Genomic DNA, 20,911 nt, shown 5'->3' with positions numbered 1-20,911 from the left:
CACTCATGCTTGACAACGGTACAAGAATCTGTATCGAAACGTCGCACTCACGAAATAAAGAAGTTGTTATCCATATAAACGTGTTCCATATTGTACGTCTCAACTTCTAAAAATGCACTCAAACAAGTCATAGAATACAGGCATGCTAGTATATGTTACAGGGAATATGTGAAACCAGGGATTTCGTGAAATCGCCGTGACCCCCGAGGAATTTCATGTATTCCCTAAAATTTCAAGGGATTTCATGAATTTACTGATTTTGATGGTGTTCCGTTATACACATCCCTTGTTACAATATTAGTGAATGTGTGAAATTAATGTTTGTAGCTTAAAACTTTACTGTTGCTCATTTTATCCCTCAGTTCTTAGGAGTTGAAAACTTTGACAATTTTCCGATGACACTTTTGGGTAATTACTACCTTGATTCGGGGTACCAAGCTTATTTTCTACATGTATAACGCATCTGCTTTGGAGTTATAAACCAGATTGGTGAAACCAGGGATAATCTACAACTGGTGAAACCCAAGCTGATAACACGTGGTCACGTGTCTTTATTGCCAATCACAAATCTACACAATGAATAAGTATGTATACAGAATATACACCACCAAGAGGGACACCAGCGTGTGGAATTGAACCCGGGTCTTTAGCGTGACGAGCGGACGCTTTAACCATTAGGCAAGCCAGTGATACCCTTATATAGTCTCCCTGGGCTAGCCCACCGCCCAAATCTTGCAGCAGTAGCAGATCTGATTTTAATGACATGTTATACTCATCAACTCATCTTGAACGACTGAATAATAAGTTAGTTCATTTATATCTAGATTAAATATCTTTTTGATTAAAAACTCTTTTTGGTGTTGCCAATAATCGACTGATTTCAAAAGAAAGAATATGAATGTAAGCATTAAATGGAACATTTACACAATGGGGTGTGATAAATGTGTAGCACAAGTTAAAACCATTTCGGTTTGTGCTTCACACATTGCGTTTGTTACTAAACCCGAATGGGGAATGGGGATAATGCGCTGATAAAAATAAAAATAACTGCAATCTTGGATAATTTTTGTTCTTGTTTCGTTTTCCCCACAACGAGTTTGTTGTACCTCTAAAAAAATGGTTTCGTGTTCAGACAGGTGATTAATACAGATTATGTAACTAAATTATACTACCTTGGTGCATAAAATGTGTAACAGTGTGCGCCAGCAGTGAAGCGTCAGCGCAGCGTACCGCGAAAACCAGGAGAAACAAAAATCAAAACTCTATGCAGTGTATAATATGAAATACGCTGTATGGAGCCACATTTTCTAATATTTTCATTGGTTACTGATAAGGAAGCTTGCACATGACATTTGTGTACAAAATAAAGAGGGGAGGACACTCGCATCTGAGCATGCCAGCGAAGTTGTTGTTTATTGCAGTGAGTATATGTTATTTAAGGAGCTAGTACAACCAAATATGGTTGTTATAGGTGCCTCAAATGTTCAGGAAAATCTTTCATATCGATATATGATATCGAGCGGTGTGTCGAATCAACTTCGATCAAAAGTCCAGCATTAAAGTGTTTTGAGCTAGAAACGAACGTCGAAACACTGTGTTGTCAGTGATTGGAATCCTATTATATTATTCAAAGACAATGGAATGGTCAACTGTATAGTGACCCAAACTAAGATGACAGTGTCAAGTGTTTCCTTTTTAAGCTGTACATAATTGTCTTCTGGCAACTAAGTAATGTATCTTATTCATTCTTTTGTATCTAATCATATTCTGTGTAAGAAGTAATGTCGATTGATAGATTATATTATTGTGTACTTTTGAAAAGGAATGACTGATTAAGTCCCCTGGTATTTTTGTCAAATCCTGCAGAATGTCAGTAAAGCATGTCTGAATCAATCAAACTGGTGCCTTAATGCCTGTAAGTGATGTAGGTGTCCTTTGTTAGATGCAGCTACATTGGTTGTACAACTACAAGTCACTGATGATGCAGCTACAATGTTGTACAAGTCACTGATGATGCAGCTACAATGTTGTACAAGTCACTGATGATGCAGCTACAGTGTTGTACAACTACAAGTCACTGATGATGCAGCTACAATGTTGTACAAGCCACTGATGATGCAGTTACAATCTTGTACAAGTCACTGATGATGCAACTACAATGTTGTACAAGTCACTGATGATGCAGCTACAATGTTGTACAAGTCACTGATGATGCAGCTACAATCTTGTACAAGTCACTGATGATGCAGCTACAATCTTGTACAAGTCACTGATGATGCAGCTACAAGCTTGTACAAGTCACTGATGATGCAGCTACAATGTTGTACAAGTCACTGATGATGCAGCTACAATGTTGTACAAGTCACTGATGATGCAGCTACAATCTTGTACAAGTCACTGATGATGCAGCTACAATGTTGTACAAGTCACTGATGATGCAGTTACAATCTTGTACAACTACAAATCACTGATGATGCAACTATACAATGTTGTACAAGTCACTGATGATGCAGTGAAAATGTTGTACAAGTCACTGATGATGCAGCTACAATGTTGTACAAGTCACTGATGATGCAGCTACAATGTTGTACAAGTCACTGATGATGCAGCTACAATGTTGTACAAGTCACTGATGATGCAGCTACAATCTTGTACAAGTCACTGATGATGCAGCTACAATCTTGTACAAGTCACTGATGATGCAGCTACAATGTTGTACAAGTCACTGATGATGCAGTTACAATCTTGTACAACTACAAGTCACTGATGATGGAGCTACAATCTTGTACAACTACAAGTCACTGATGATGCAACTATACAATCTTGTACAAGTCACTGATGATGCAGCCACAATCTTGTACAAGTCACTGATGATGCAGTTACAATCTTGTACAACTACAAATCACTGATGATGCAACTATACAATGTTGTACAAGTCACTGATGATGCAGTTACAATGTTGTACAAGTCACTGATGATGCAGCTACAATGTTGTACAAGTCACTGAAGATGCAGCTACAATGTTGTACAAGTCACTGATGATGCAGCTACAATGTTGTACAAGTCACTGATGATGCAGCTACAATGTTGTACAAGTCACTGATGATGCAGCTACAATGTTGTACAAGTCACTGATGATGCAGTTACAATCTTGTACAACTACAAGTCACTGATGATGCAGCTGCAATCTCGACAACTACAAGTCACTGATGATGCAACTATACAATCTTGTTCAACTACAAGTCACTGATGATGCAACTATACAATCTTGTACAACTACAAGTCACTGATGATGCAACTATACAATCTTGTACAAGTCACTGATTATGCAGCTACAATCTTGTACAACTACAAGTCACTGATGATGCAACTATACAATCTTGTACAATTACAAGTCACTGATGATGCAACTATACAATCTTGTACAAGTCACTGATGATGCAACTATACAATCTTGTACAAGTCACTGATGATGCAACTATACAATCTTGTACAACTACAAGTCACTGATGATGCAACTATACAATCTTGTACAACTACAAGTCACTGATGATGCAACTATACAATGTCGTACAACTACAAGACACTGATGATGCAACTATACAATCTTGTACAACTACAAGTCACTGATGATGCAACTATACAATCTTGTTCAAGTCACTGATGATGCAGCTACAATCTTGTACAACTACAAGTCACTGATGATGCAACTATACAATCTTGTACAATTACAAGACACTGATGATGCAACTATACAATCTTGTACAACTACAAGTCACTGATAATGCAACTATACAATCTTGTACAAGTCACTGATGATGCAACTATACAATCTTGTACAACTACAAGTCACTGATGATGCAACTATACAATCTTGTACAACTACAAGTCACTGATGATGCAACTATACAATCTTGTACAAGTCACTGATGATGCAACTATACAATCTTGTACAACTACAAGTCACTGATGATGCAACTATACAATCTTGTACAACTACAAGTCACTGATGATGCAACTATACAATCTTGTACAACTACAAGTCACTGATGATGCAACTATACAATCTTGTACAACTACAAGACACTGATGATGCAACTATACAATCTTGTACAACTACAAGTCACTGATGATGCAACTATACAATGTTGACAACTACAAGAGACACTGATGATGCAACTATACAATGTTGTACAAGTCACTGATGATGCAGCTACAATCTTGTACAAGTCACTGATGATGCAGCTACAATCTTACAAGTCACTGATGATGCAGCTACAATCGCATGTACAAGTCACTGATGATGCAACTACAATGTTGTACAACTACAAGTCACTGATGATGCAGCTATACAATCTTGTACAACCTACAAGTCACTGATGATGCAACTATACAATCTTGTACAAGTCACTGATGATGCACTATACAATGATGCAGAGACACTGATGATGCAATCTTGTACAACTACAAGTCACTGATGATGCAACTATACAATCTTGTTCAAGTCACTGATGATGCAGCTATACAATCTTGTACAACTACAAGTCACTGATGATGCAACTATACAATCTTGTACAATTACAAGACACTGATGATGCAACTATACAATCTTGTACAACTACAAGTCACTGATGATGCAACTATACAATCTTGTACAAGTCACTGATGATGCAACTACAATCTTGTACAACTACAAGACACTGATGATGCAACTATACAATCTTGTACAGCTACAAGTCACTGATGATGCAACTATACAATCTTGTACAAGTCACTGATGATGCAACTATACAATCTTGTCAACTGACACTGATGATGCAACTATACAATCTTGTACAACTACAAGTCACTGATGATGCAACTATACAATGTTGTACAAATTACAAGACACTGATGATGCAACTATACAATCTTGTACAACTACAAGTCACTGATGATGCAACTATACAATCTTGTACAAGTCACTGATGATGCAGCTACAATCTTGTACAACTACAAGTCACTGATGATGCAACTATACAATCTTGTACAACTACAAGTCACTGATGATGCAACTATACAATCTTGTACAACTACAAGTCACTGATGATGCAACTATACAATCTTGTACAACTACAAGTCACTGATGATGCAACTATACAATCTTGTACAACTACAAGTCACTGATGATGCAACTATACAATCTTGTACAATTACAAGTCACTGATGATGCAACTATACAATCTTGTACAACTACAAGTCACTGATGATGCAACTATACAATCTTGTACAACTACAAGTCACTGATGATGCAACTATACAATCTTGTACAAGTCACTGATGATGCAACTATACAATCTTGTACAACTACAAGACACTGATGATGCAACTATACAATCTTGTACAACTACAAGTCACTGATGATGCAACTATACAATCTTGTACAACTACAAGACACTGATGATGCAACTATACAATCTTGTACAACTACAAGTCACTGATGAAGCAACTATACAATCTTGTTCAAGTCACTGATGATGCAGCTACAATGTTGTACAACTACAAGTCACTGATGATGCAACTATACAATCTTGTACAATTACAAGACACTGATGATGCAACTATACAATCTTGTACAACTACAAGACACTGATGATGCAACTATACAATCTTGTACAACTACAAGTCACTGATGATGCAACTATACAATGTCGTACAACTACAAGACACTGATGATGCAACTATACAATGTTGTACAACTACAAGACACTGTTAGTGTTGCTACAATATTGTACACCTACAAATCGTGATGTTGCAGGTTCTGTGTGTGGTGTGGGGGAGCCAGGTCTGTGTATACCTACACTGGTGATGTTGCAGGTCCTGTGTGTGGTGTGGGGGAGCCAGGTCTGTGTATACCCACACTGGTGATGTTGCAGGTTCTGTGTGTGGTGTGGGGGAGCCAGGTCTGTGTATACCTACACTGGTGATGTTGCAGGTTCTGTGTGTGGTGTGGGGGAGCCAGGTCTGTGTACACCTACACTGGTGATGTTGCAGGTTCTGTGTGTGGTGTGGGGGAGCCAGGACTGTGTATACCTACACTGGTGATGTTGCAGGTTCTGTGTGTGGTGTGGGGGAGCCAGGTCTGTGTATACCTACACTGGTGATGTTGCAGGTTCTGTGTGTGGTGTGGGGGAGCCAGGTCTGTGTTGGATTGACCTTGGACACGGCTGACCAATCAACCAACACTTCACATGTCAAGAGACTTCACCTCATCTTTATGAACCATCTTGGTGTGTACAGTTTACAAGTAACCATGGAAACAGGAAGATTCACTAACTAACAATTTCACAAAGCTAAGAAATATATGTCGAACTGTCAGGAACTTCTGGTAAACAAAAGCAAAAGTGGTAAACATCGGAGTCCTGCATCACTTCTGCCTGTCCACAAACATTACGAGTCTGTGATATAACTGGAATATTGTTCAATGTGGCGTTGAACCAAACTCACTCACTCTCTCTTTCACTTCAGATGTTGGTTACAATGGTATTTTTCCCACACTTGGTTTTGTCAACAATGTCATCAACCGGTACTTTTACGGTGTATTTTCCCCGAGCAGTCAACATATCACAGCAGCTACGTTCAGATGGATACATGGAGAGACTTGTGTACACCACCCACCCCTGGCTGGTCAGTCTCTATCTGGACTGTCCCCCCAACTTGAACCTGTCTGGAATTGTACTGCAGGTACGTACGTATTCCACAGACTCCAATACACTTACCACTTGATTTGAACCTGTCGGGAAATTTACTGCAGCAAATATCAATTTGTGTTAGATATATAACCAACAATTATATTTGTGGCTTTGTTGACGGAACATCATTTCACTGATCACAGGATCAGAGGAGAGGAAGGGGATTAAATGCTCAGTTGTCTATAACTGTATTGAAGGCAGTTTCAAATTACAATCTTAAAATACCTCTGTATTGTAATGAATATGAAGTAAATTCTAATTTTGAACAAAATTATTTAATTCAAACTTGGGCAAAAGTAGGCATTGTCAAAAATTCTTTTCAAATTATTTACGTTAACTTAACAGCACTTTTATAAACAAATGTCTTTCCAGAAGTATTTTGAGTACGTTTCAAAGGCTAGCAAATCTATTCTTTTGCTACAATGATTTGGGGAGCCTGAATGGTATCAAGAGTTTACATCAAGGGTAATCATGCTAATAGTTAATCCAAATGTGGATAGGGATATCTGTAGCTGTACATGCTATCCTGTCTGTTGAGTTGGAGTCTGGTTCAGTTATAACCTCACCATTAATATAACATGGGCTTTGAATAGTCAGTGGACTATGCATTTTTGAATATGCTTGTGTTGGTCCTATGAGAACTGAATACATGGCCAGAATATGCTTGTGTTGGTCCTATGAGAACTGAATACATGGCCAGAATATGCTTGTGTTGGTCCTATGAGAACTGAATACATGGCCAGAATATGCATGTGTTGGTCCTATGAGAACTGAATACATGGCCAGAATATGCTTGTGTTGGTCCTATGAGAACTGAACACATGGCCAGAATATGCTTGTGTTGGTCCTATGAGAACTGAATACATGGCCAGAATATGCTCACAAAAAGATAACCTTTTATGTTGTGTGCAACCATTGAGTGATGTTCAAGGTTTGATTCCAGTCTGACAGTTGTAAACTCCAGGACACCATTGGTCATAGTTTCTGCCTTCCTTTCAGTGCCCTGGTAAAGAGGCTGTGTCAGAGTTCGTAGCGGCAGCTCGGCGGGGAGACATCAGCTGGCATGCTGGACCAATGAACATGCAGTTTGAGATGCTGGACCCTGCTTTGGTGGAGTTTGGGCTTCAGCTAGGGCAGGACTTGGATAAACGTCTTGGCATCATCAGGAAGTACCGCACACTCAGTCAGAGGGATGTGCCAGGTGGGTGGTTGTCACCTGAAATGATTACCGTAGTTACCTCTTAACTACCTTTTCCAACCTGACTTTGTCTACCCCACTTCAGACCCGTGAAGGTACGGGTTGGAATATTGATCTTCAGTAACCCATGCTTGTTGTAAGAGGCGACTAACGGGATCGGGTGGTCAGTCTCGCCGACTTGGTTGACGCATGTCATCGGTTCCCAATTGTGCAGATCAATGCTCATGCTGTCCAAGATATTTTTATAGATTAAACTTCTTCTTTTTATTTCCCTCACGACGTTTCGCGACCATTCCAGGTCCCTTCATCAGGTGAACAGCCCACCCTTCCAACCCCGGTGGGCTGAGTCTGGAGTTCACCTGATGAAGGGACCTGGCATGGTCGCTAAAACGTCGTGAGGGAAATAAAAACATAGAAGTTTAATCCATAAAAATATCTTGGACATCTATGTACAACTTCTAAATGCCAATCAAAGACATAATGCTCATGCTGTTGATCACTGGATTGTATGGTTCAGACTCGATTATTTACAGACCGCCGCCATATAGCTGGAATATTGCTGAGTGCGGCATAAAACAAAACTCACGCACTCACTCATCCAACAACACCCCACCCCATCCATCCCATAACACCCCACTTTATCCAGCAACACCCCTGGCTCGTCACGCCGAAGACCCGGGTTCGATTCCCCACATGGGCACAATGTGTTAAGCCCATTTCTTGTGTCCCCTTTATCGTGCATATTGCCACCCCATAAATATTGCTAAACACCGGCGTCCAAACTAAACACCCAGTCAGTCAGTCAGCAACACCCCACTTTATCCAACAACACCCCACCTCATCTGTCCCATAACACCCCACTTTATCCAGCAACACCCCACCTCATCCATCCCATAACACCCCACTTTATCCAACAACACCCAACCTCATCCGTCCCATAACACCCCACTTTATCCAACAATCCAACAACACCCAACCTCATCCGTCCCATCCGTCCCATAACACCCCACTTTATCCAGCAACACCCCACCTCATCCATCCCATAACACCCCACTTTATCCAACAACACCCAACCTCATCCGTCCCATAACACGTCCCAACAACACCCCCTCTTTTATCCAACAACACCCGTCACCTCATCCCCACTCCCCATAACACCCCACTTTATCCAGCAACACCCCACCTCATCCATCCGATAACACCCAACTTCATCACATAACATCCCAACCAATCTGGTTTGAAAGTGATATTCGAACATAAACCCTGAGATATAGGAGATCGTTGTTCCCATCACAAGGGTCCCGACAGTCTCTCCGCATGCTCAAAGAGTTTATAGGTATTTGCAAACCACACTCTTTATGTGCTGACCTTACTAAGTGAATTCAGGTCTAACCCAGAGTGTGCAGACCTCGCTAAGTGAATTCAGGTTTAAACCAGTGTGTGCAGACCTCACTCCGTATTTTGAAGACCTCTGTAAGTGTCCAGGGCTAACCCAGTGTGTGCAGATCTCTGCTCTGTATTTTGCAGACTTCGCTAGGTGTCCAGGTCTAAACCAGAGTGTGCCATCCTCACTTTGTGTTAAGCAGACCTTGTTAAGTGTCTTCAGGTCAAACCACAGAGTGTGCAGACCTCACTCTGTATTTTGCAGACTTTGCTAGGTGTCCCCAGGTCTAACCTAGTGTGTGCAGACCTAACTCTGCATTTTGCAGACTTCGCTAGGTGCCCTCAGGTCTAGCCAAGTGTGTGCAAACCTAACTCTGTAATTTGCAGGTATGACCCAAGCCTTGCTGCCTCTCTTCGTGAAGTATGGAGTAGCTGGGGTATCCGTGGGGGTCAACCCCATGACAGCTCCTCCCGTGGTCCCCAAGATCTTCCGGTGGGAGTTCCAGGGTGCAAGTGTCATTGGCATGTGGAACCCGTGTGAGTCCCTTATCCGTCAACACCAGTATCAAAGTTCATTATGTTAAGCATTTAATTTTCATAAGGTTTCTCATAAATGTTATACATTTTCATTAATGATAGAATCATATTAATGGCTGACATTATCTTAAACAATAAAACATAGAAACTGAAACACACTTTTCTTAAACCATATTTAATGTTTTTTTGTATAATACCTCCAACAAGTAAATTTGGAAACATGGCAGAGTGTAGCATACAGTTAACTCATTAACATGATTTCTTTTTTGCTCTTTGTACTCATTTCTTTGTTTTTTTATGATACACAAAGAGTCTGTTAATCTGATTATCTCAATGTTTCAGTCGGCTACCCACAGAACCCAGGTCCAAACCCCGCCAACCCCGGTGGGCTGTCAGCTGATAACTGTGTCATATTCCCCGGGCTGGCTGACGCCATGTGCTTCGCTTTCCGCACCGACAATTCAGGACCTCCAGAATCGGTGGAGGTGAATCTTAAAAGTTGTTTTTTCTTTATTACATGGTTAATGGATCACAAGGTGTCTTTTCAGTCATATGAGATTTTTTTAATTCAGAACTAAAAACTGTTCATATTGCACCAAAATGATAATATTTTAATAGAATGATTTAATAAAACACAAGCTTCCAAAAGTTAAGTTTTTTTTTATCAAAATCTTTGTGATGTTTCTTACTCAAGACAGAATCACTGAACAATGGCTATTGTCATGATATGGACTTGTAGACATATGTAGACATACTTGTAGACATATGGTAAATTCTGCAGTTTGCAACTGTCATGAAGAACGTTTAACCACCAGTACAGGGGACAGTTTAGGTTTGCTGTTTCTGCTACATTTGGATATTGCTTTTCTAGGAAGTGTTATCCAACTTTGAAATTTCACGGACAATCTTCCCAAATGCTGAAGTCCAGGGCTCAACGTTTGAGGCATTTGTAGAAGCTGCACAGAGTGTCAAGGCCAAACTTCCTGTGGTTACCAAGGAGATCGGCGACACCTGGATACAGGGAGCTGGGTCTGACCCACGGAAAGTAGCTGAAATGAGAGCTTTCTTGCGGGCACGTGCAAAATGTCTGGAAGCAAAAGGTAAAGTTCCCAAGAAGAATGTCTTGTATGTCTTGTAACTGGTAGCCTTTTAATCCTAGATGGAGATGAAGCTTTAGATGTTTTTTGCAACCAATAATAGAGGTTGACCAGCCATTTTGCATTGTGAAAACTTGATGACTGATGGTCAGCCACTTCTCAGAATATTCTATCATGCTCTTACTTACTTCTCTGAAATTGCTGAGGAAGCTAAGCTTTGTTCTGCCTTATGACGAGATCTTATTTTGTTCAAATCAGATGGACTTGACTGTGTTTAGTGAAACAATTGTTAGATGGCAGACTATCTGTGCTGGCTGTCCTATGTGCCTGTTCGCTGTCCCTGCCTGAAGCAGTGTGGTCAGAACTTCGTCAATCTATGAACTGTCAGTATCACAACTCCAACTATCTACGCCACTGTGTTGCAGTGTGTTCGCTATGTTGCAGTGTGTTCAATGTGACTGTCGTGTTCGCTCTCTGCCTTCTACAACTCCAGCAGTTGTAGTCAGAACTATCAGTGTTTGGAGTATGTATGTCAATGTGACTATGTTGCAGTGTGTTCGCTGTCCGACCCTGCCTTCTACAACTCCAGCAATTGTAGTCAGAACTATGTCAATGTGACTGTCCTATGTTGCAGTGTGCTCGCTGTCCGACCCTGCCTTCTACAACTCCAGCAGTTGTAGTCAGAACTATGTCAATGTGACTGTGTTTGGAGTAGAACTATGTCAATGTGACTATGTTACAGTGTGTTCGCTGTCCGACCCTGCCTTCTACAACTCCAGCAGTTGTAGTCAGAACTATGTCAATGTGACTGTCCTATGTTGCAGTGTGTTCTGTTGCAGTGTGTTCGCTGTCCGACCCTGCCTTCTACAACTCCAGCAGATTCCTCCTCAAGCTGGGGGAACACACATGTGGGCTTAGCAGCGTCTTTGACCAGTTCAACTGGACAAATGTCCGATTTATTAATGCCATGAAACACAAAGGTAGTTATGCCACCAATAATAGCCTGTTACTACGGTAATCAGGAACTACTTTTACAAAACTCAGTTAGCCATTTTGTTTGATTTTGGAAATGGAACTGTATGCATAATCTGTGCTAGAGTGCAAACTTTTTTTTCTAAGAGAAAGTGGACCTTTCATGTTCCAAGTATTAATGCTAGCTTCTAGTTTGTTTAAAAGGATTATATTTTCGACCAAATTTCAGACCTTGACAATCCATCACACCTATGTCTACTGACAAATAACTGTTCACATTACTGATACTGTTGGGGGTGGGGGTGGGTAGCCTAGTGGTTAAAGCATTCGCTTGTCTTGCCAAAGGACCGGGTTTGATTCCCCACATCGGTACAATGTGTGAAGCCCATTTCTGGTGTTCCCTGCCGTGATATTGCTGGAATATTGCTAAAAGTTGTGTAAAACTACACTCACTCACTGACACTGTGATATTGTGATGGCAACATGTCAAGGTCCTTTTGTCACAATACAAATATTTAGCTCATGTGACTGAAAGTGGCCCCAAATTTGTACAGTTGTCCAGCTGTCATTAACTTTACATTTATGACATCTCCTCTGAATCTTCAAGGTCTATGAAGCTGTATCAAAGACCTCAGCCATTGTGTCTCTAAAGTGTACTCACAGATTTCTGACCTGATGTATGTCAGACAATGCTTATTTCTAGGGTAGAATTTGAATACAACATAATGGTTAATGACCAGAGATGACAAGGGCAGAATTAAGTCCATACCACACAGCTGACATCTTGACATGTCCTTCACCTTCAGACCAACATCTCCTAGACGGTGTCTCGTCATGGGTGGAACAGCGGCAGTTTGCGTACACAGCTCTAGACACACTTGATGTGCACCCCCTCAAAGCCGAAGTGAAGATGGAGTGGGACATGCTGAAGGCTAGCAAGCCTGACCTGTCAGGTATAGTGAGAGTAGGGGAGGTAAGCAGGCCTGACCTGGCAGGTATAGTGAGAGTAGGGGAGGTAAGCAGGCCTGATCTGGCAGGTATAGTGAGAGTAGGGGAGGTAAGCAGGCCTGACTATAGTGAGAGTAGGGGAGGTAAGCAGGCCTGACCTGGCAGGTATAGTGAGAGTAGGGGAGGTAAGCAGGCCTGACCTGGCAGGTATAGTGAGAGTAGGGGAGGTAAGCAGGCCTGACCTGGCAGGTATAGTGAGAGTAGGGGAGGTAAGCAGGCCTGACCTGGCAGGTATAGTGAAAGTAGGGGGTGTAAGCAGACCTGACCTTGTAGGTATAGTGAGAGTAGGGAGGTAAGCAGGCCTGACCTGGCAGGTATAGTGAGAGTAGGGGGAGGTGGCAGGGCCTGATCTGACGGGTATAGTGAGGTAAGGGGAGGTAAGCAGGCCTGATCTGGCGGGTATAGTGAGGAGTAGGGGAGGTAAGCAGGCCTGACCTGGCAGGTTTAGTGAGAGTAGGGGAGGTAAGCAGGCCTGATCTGACAGGTATAGTGAGAGTAGGGGAGGTAAGCAGGCCTGATCTGGCAGGTATAGTGAGAGTAGGGGAGGTAAGCAGGCCTGACCTGGCAGGTATAGTGAGAGTAGGGGAGGTAAGCAGGCCTGACCTGGCAGGTATAGTGAGAGCAGGGGAGGTAAGCAGGCCTGATCTGGCAGGTATAGTGAGAGTAGGGGAGGTAAGCAGGCCTGACCTGGTAGGTATAGTGAGAGTAGGGGAGGTAAGCAGGCCCTGACCTGGTAGGTATAGTGAGAGTAGGGGAGGTAAGCAGGCCTGACCTGGCAGGTATAGTGAGAGTAGGGGAGGTAAGCAGGCCTGACCTGGTAGGTATAGTGAGAGTAGGGGAGGTAATCAGGCCTGACCTGGCAGGTATAGTGAGAGTAGGGGAGGTAAGCAGGCCTGATCTGACAGATATAGTGAGAGTAGGGGATGGTAAGCAGGGCTGACCTGGCAGGTATAGTTGGAGTAAGGGGAAGAGCTTCAAGTTTGAATGGAGTGTGCGGTTTTGTTTCTCCAGGCTACAACATGCTGTCTGACCCTACATCTGTACAGAGTTGTGGGAAGGGCTTCAAGTTCGGGTTCAGGGGTGATGGAGCACTCAGCACACTCTCAGACCCCTACACCAAGGTGAGTGTATGGAAGGTGCTGTGACCAGGAACTATGATCCATCTGTTGCCATGGAAGAAATACAGATTTGATCCAAATATTTTGAGCTAAGCCAAATACTGTGTTCCTCAAGACTTATCATTATATATCATTTCCTAATACCATGTAGTTGCAGTGGAAACGGCAATCAACATTTGAAAAATTAACTTGGGAAAGAATTAAATCATTCTTGAGGTCCTTTAAACTTTCAATAAATCAATATACACTTTCATCGTTTATCTGTCCATCTTATTCACAGATGAACTGGGCCAGCAAGACCAACCCCTTGGGACAGTTTGTGTATCAGACATATAACCAGACAGACTTTGACAACTTCTTAGCGCAACGTACCAGCCAACTGTGTCTTGGCTGGGTATCGGGAAGCCGAACATGACCAACAACTCGGACGCTGAAAGTCGAGTGTGGCCGACACAACTGGTGGAAGTCTACAGGATTGCAGGTAGCTCACTGAAATCATTATCAACGGGATACGAACAGGCTCTCTGATGTATCAATATAATGTGAGAATTGTATGGTTAGATTCACCATTAAAACAAGTATAGGTAAAAAACCCTCTTATTAATATTACCTACATTATACATTATACATTTTACCATTATAACCTAACTGCATTTAGCATCCCTTACCCACTTCTGGACCAACCAGCAGTAAATCTAATGAGACCCCCATACCAAGCCTAGAAATCCCAGTGTTTTGTTTTGTTCCCGTGTAGACTGTTGTGCATATCATATCCCCAAAGCAAACATGTCACTTGTTACCATTGGCTACTGAACACTGAATATAACAGGGTGTATCCTGTCATGCGAAAATAACATGTTAGTCGATATCAAAGAATGTCAGAACTGTTCCAAATGTGAAAACTGTACTCATTGATAAACCAAACACTGCCTCTCAATGTATTTGTTCTTTTCATTTTAAGAAGAAAAATAAATATAACTGCAGACATTAATAACCGTGTTTCATTACCTGTTATCCCATAGTGTTGTAGAGTCATCACCATTTGTACAAATTGTATTGCTCCTGATAGTAAGTTTATCTTGCTGTGTACAGTTTCAGTAAATTCCCACTGTAACATTTGTGTAATTCATATCATTACAGGACTCTGTTGGCTACATGATAACATCTAGTTGTTTAGTTACAGATTAAACCTAGTTTCTAGTTCACATTCCTTTATCGGAACATGTGTAAAGTACATGTTAACATCCCGTTCTTATGTTGAATGCCCTTAATGTGTCACCAAACAGATAGGCAGCATTCCCCAGGATTTTCCTTAATGGTGTCAACAATCTACCCTCATCAAATGGTTTTGTTATCATGAATTCAGGGGATGTGAACTTGTCCATCATGTTGAATCATCAGCATCCTCAAAAGTGTCAGGTTTATACTTCTCCAGAATATATGGATGGATTTAGCTTGAAGTGCATATTCAATGCATCAAAATTTTAATATGGCCACCATAACAGCCATTCTGCATCCCTGAACCTGACAAGAAGACAATCAACTTGAAGGAATTGAAGTTTAAACATTAATGTCTCTCTTCACAGTGACATTTTATTCAAATCATCATAATGTTTAGTCCTCCCTTTGTATGCAGGAAACAAGTATAATATCAATGTTAACAGTGTCTATGTTTGTTGCATTAAGTGAGCTTCAGTACCTTTGCACTACTTTTATGTTGAGTGTATGTATTGTGTAATTCTCTCTGAAATGACTGTCAAAGGGGGATAACGCTACATATTTATCCCAATGCCATTCAAACTGTGCAAATGCTTGAAGTTTGCGAGTGGTCAACATATTGTACTTTTTTTCCGTCAGGAAGTGATTGTCGTTTCCATGTCCTCTTGCGGATGTCACAATTGAAGGCCATCGAGTATTACGGAGCCCCAATGGATGTATGGGTGTCCTATGTGACAATGGACGATGTGCAACCTCCAGGTGAGGCCACCTAGGGTAATAGTTTGATGTCAAGAGATAATAATTTTTCAGGATATATTGATTCACTTGTCACTATTGATCTTGCAGCTGACTTTTTAGTTTAAAAATAAGTAAACTGCTTGTCCATCATTATACATTATAAACAGCATCTCCTACTGGACCACTAGACCAGTGAATGAGTGAGTGAGTGTACTTTTAAGCCGCCCTCAGCAATATTCCAGCTATATGGCAGCGGTATGTAAATAATCGAGTCTGGACCAAACATCTAGTGATCAACAGCATGAGCATAGATCGACGCAACTGGGATATGATGACATGTGTCAACCAAGTCAGCAAACCTGACCACCTGATCCCATTAGTCGACTCTTACGACAAGCTTGGGTTGTTGAAGACTAATTCTAACCCAGTGAAGCTGTCATTGACAAACATGACTGTTCCCACCGATGATTCACCTCAGGCTGTTTGTTGGAGAGGTTTAAGGGACATTGTTGCATCTGTTGTGGATTACCTCATCAGTTTTATTTAATGTTAAAGTCTTTGGATGAATCTGGACGCACGACATGGGCATCTCATGTCAAGAATATTTTATTTGGATTTGGGTTTGGCTTTGTTTGGATTTCACAGGATTTTGGAGTATGGATGGTTTCCTTTCTGTTTTTAGGCAGAAATTGACTGATCTTTCACAAGATTGGTACTCATCCCTACATAATACAACGAAGTGTTGTAATTATATACTTTTCAAGTCCCTCATAAATGTTGAAACTTATCTCAGTTTTATATTGCCCCATATTTAGAAATTGTTTGACAAAATTTAGATGTGGTAATTTTAAACTTAGTTCTGAGACTGGTAGATATAACTATGTCCCTTGATTCAAGATTTTGTCCTTCTTGCAAAAACATGAATCTTGATTTAATTGAAGATGAAATGCATGTTTTACTTTATTGTAAAGCCTACCTAGATATATGGAATACATTTCTGGATAAATATTTGAAACACCCTCTATCACAATACAGATTTGTCAACATAATGTCTTTAACAAACATAAATGTTATAAATAATTTATGCCTATTTTTTGTATAATGTAGGGAAAATAAAAAAATCTGTATTTTTTCTATAAAACCCATGTAACTTCATGCAAAATATAAATATCTATGAATGTATTTTGAGCCAGTGGCCTATTACTGAATGTTTGTCTGTCTGTCTGATAGTGGAGCTGTGCATGTTGATGTTTTTCGCAATATTTTTAGTTTTTACCTGTTGCACTGGACCAATGTGATTTCAATATGGTTGCCTCAGGAGCTATATATTTAACAATGTTGGCCAATAGTCGCCCATGTTTATACATATGTTATTAAAAATGTTATTAACAACTGTGACATTGTTTTTTCCATGCTCTTGTGTTCTCTCAAAGAGAGCAGATGAACTGTAGCCTGCATGTTTATGATCACATTATATATATATCTTCATATATTCCTGACATCTTTAGAAAATAGAGTTACTTCTTAGTTCTTATTTCTGTAGAAAATCTTGGTAAGTGACCATCTTTGCAGATGCTTTAAACATTTGTCCACATATCCAGATGTCGTGACACAATGTTTCAGCAGATATTGTGCAGTCATAAATCATAGGACATCAGCAAGTACACGTCCTGGACAGACATATTAGGGTTTTTAAAGAAGAAGCATTTTAACTGACATACTTATTTTAAGGGGTTTTGCTAATGAGGCAAGTAATTCCTTCCCATACCAGGTTTGTCTGTCGACGTGCAGTGGTTTGATAAGATTCCCACTCGGCTGCCAGAAGCGCTGTTCTTCACATTCCAGCCGGTCAAACAGGAGACCTACAGCTGGCAGCTGCATAAGCTGGGGCAGATCATAGACCCTCTCAACGTCGTGCTCAACGGCAGCCAGAGACAACATGGTGAGTCATAGTGACAGCTTAGTGGGTCACGGTGATAGTCAGAGACATGGTGAGTCATAGTGACAGCTTAGTGGGTCAGAGTGATGAGTCAGAGAGACATGGTGAGTCATAGTGACAGCTTAGTGGGTCACGGTGATAGTCAGAGACATGGTGAGTCATAGTGACAGTGAGAAACAACTTAGTGGGTCACGGTGATAGTCAGAGACATGGTGAGTCATAGTGACAGTGAGAAACAACTTAGTGGGTCACGGTGATAGTCAGAGACATGGTGAGTCATAGTGACACTGACAGACAACAGGGTGAGTCACAGTGACACAGATAATAAGGTAAGTCACAGTGCACGTAGATAATATGGTGAGTCAGTCACAGTGATAGAAACACTGACAGCATGTTTCACTATATAATTGTATAACTGTGTAGCTGTCTAATGGATTGATTGTTTGTTCAGATATGATATCTTATTTTGGACTTACAATTTAGTGTGAAAAATGTGCAGATGCCATTTCACTTGTTGTTTTTAGGGAGATGTTTTGACAGTGTAAGGTATACAATAGATTCTAATTTGCCTGTGCTGTGGGAGACAGTAAGTACAAGCAGTTAGAGACGGCATCTTCCGTCGCTGAATTACCTGGTCATGCACATTGTTAATATGGAGTGGGCCTCATGTCCATTGAAGTGTATACTTCCTTTAATTTTCATTTCTAGCTATCGACAGCGGAGTTTTTTACCGCAGCGCCACCAACAAGGGTATGGAAATTGTCTCCCCTGATGCCGCCATAGTTACTGTGTTGACCGATGCTGACCCCATATCAGCAATACCTCTACCTCTAACACCAATCAAGAACATCAACGGCATGGCATTCCAACTCTTTAACAATATTTGGGATGTCAACTTTATATTCTGGTACCCATATATTAAGGAGGATATGAAAACAGGGACAAAATTCAGATTTGCACTCAATTTCCTTGACGGAAACTAATGTTTAAGATGATTTTTTAGTATTTACTATTTCATATTTCAAACTGTTTGATTGCATAATGTCAGATATTTTATGAGAATGATTTCACTGTATAGAAAAGGTTAAATTTTAAAAAAATTATGAAATATTTTCTTATTATATTTTTAAGAATGCTTATGACTTTGATTATCTTGAAACTGATGTTATCATGTACAGAAACGGGTTGAAGTTTACTGACGTACTTAAACACAAGATGTGTACTTTGTCAGAACGTTCATCTCACTAATGTGGTATCATTTCTGGAAGCGTATAATAGCTAACATGTATTATTCAAGTCTGCAGAAACAGCCAAGCCTAGACACATTTTCTGCAGACTATAAGAGATCCTTTTAATGGTACCTAGTGATGTCATGAAGGTGGTCCACTACCAGAACATGGTACTCAGCTGTCCTTGTCGGACACTGGGTGGAAGTTGTGAGAGTTTTGTTTCTATCACACCTGTCATCTTTACAGCTGGTTGACTGGCAAAGCACGAGTACATGATATGTCTGGTGATATGACGAGGCAGGACTGTATGGAGAAATGTAGTCTCATCACAGTCCCTCAACTATTATGGTTTCACTTCCATCCAGCCCGTTCAATCTAAAAACACTAAATGAAGTAAGTCTAGTTTTCCTCAGGTTCAGAATCCCCAATCTCTCTGGGCTCCTTACCATTTAAATGGACTTCGATGTTTTCTATCAAATATTCCGACATTAAGTGTTAGTGTGGGTTTTATTTTCCCCTGCTGTTAAGCACATCTTCCCAAATATTTATGCGTCTGTTCATTCATCCATTTGTCATGTTTCTGTTCTTGGAATACCCCTGAAACCCATTTGATATTGTGATACAAAACTTTTCAAATGTATCAAATAAATGCCCTTGTTTTCTCACCATGTTTACAAAATGCACTTTTTACTTAACCCAAGAACAAATTACATTTGTACTTGCTTTGCCAGAGATTTACTTACAAAGTGTTTTATATTTTTCAGTTATTTTTATCAAGTATGCAAATTTAGGGCTCGAATACCCAACAATTTTGCCTGGACGGGTCAAGTCGCTAAAACGTACCATTTGGCAGTTATTTTTGTTTCCAGTTTTTCTGAGTAGTTTGCTCCCAAAATGTGCAAATTCTGTGTGGTAGATGATGTCCTGGCGATTCCAGAACACTAATTGTTTTGAAGGTAGACCCAAGAACAGCTGAGATACAGCCTTTTAAAGAGGGAACTATTTCTTCTCCGGAACTACTTAAAAGGTACATGACCCCCGTGACCCCCGTGACCCCGGCTGTATTCGGAAGATCCGCTCGCCTGTCAAAACATGTGTTCTGGCTCCGTTTTGGGCGATGATATCTAGCCCTCAGATACAATAGATAGAAAGTAAAGCCAAGGAGACCTCATCGTTGCCCGAACTATATTTTTTCCTTGGAACTATGTGTACATATGAATACAACACTGAAACTGTCATGCTGTTATTGATATTTACAAAAGGATCAGAACAGGGTTGTGTGAGAACCATTATCATGATTTACTAATAGACATATATACCACATGATCAAAGTGTATGGTGAAGTATTAGGAAAAACAAACACAATTTACCAGTTGCTCCAAACCAGCCTACTTCCTTGTTGTGGGTGTATTAATATTTTGCACATAGGCCATTTTTAAAATAATTACCTGGCACACAACTGGACATGTCATGTTTGTACTTAACAGGTCTTTCATATTAAGGATTGTTTGTAGTTTGGGGGCGGTGGGGTAGACTAGTGGTTAAGGCATTTGCTTGTCACGCTGAAGACTCCGGTTCGATTCCCTACATAGGTACAATGTGCGAAGCCCATTTCTAGTGTACCCGCTGTGATATTGGTGGAATATTGCTATAAGCGGCATAAAACTAGACTCACTCACTCACTCACTCACTCTGTAGTTAGTTTTACTTACTGACTACTGAAATAGTACGCTAATACTCTAT

General features: G+C 40.7%; 1 protein-coding gene across 1 annotated transcript; it reads left to right on the top strand.

Moving 5' to 3' along the window:
- The first annotated feature begins 1,333 nt into the window (after positions 1 to 1,333).
- Positions 1,334 to 19,550, top strand: LOC124262067. The gene is given in 16 exon segments (XM_046696489.1): positions 1,334 to 1,420; positions 6,152 to 6,269; positions 6,508 to 6,569; positions 6,571 to 6,723; positions 7,731 to 7,932; positions 9,700 to 9,849; positions 10,192 to 10,334; positions 10,721 to 10,949; positions 11,786 to 11,926; positions 12,725 to 12,871; positions 13,938 to 14,047; positions 14,325 to 14,456; positions 14,498 to 14,525; positions 15,902 to 16,021; positions 17,772 to 17,942; positions 18,648 to 19,550. Coding segments are annotated over 16 exon segments (2,256 nt in total). The 5' UTR covers positions 1,334 to 1,345; the 3' UTR covers positions 18,923 to 19,550.
- The last annotated feature ends 1,361 nt before the right edge of the window (positions 19,551 to 20,911 follow it).

The sequence above is a fragment of the Haliotis rubra genome, unplaced genomic scaffold (assembly GCF_003918875.1).
Source record: "Haliotis rubra isolate DU_JTF1 unplaced genomic scaffold, ASM391887v1 Scf82, whole genome shotgun sequence".
Classification (NCBI taxonomy): domain Eukaryota; kingdom Metazoa; phylum Mollusca; class Gastropoda; order Lepetellida; family Haliotidae; genus Haliotis; species Haliotis rubra.
The sequence above is the reverse complement of the archived record's forward strand: the minus strand, read 5'-3'. Positions and strand labels throughout refer to the sequence as shown.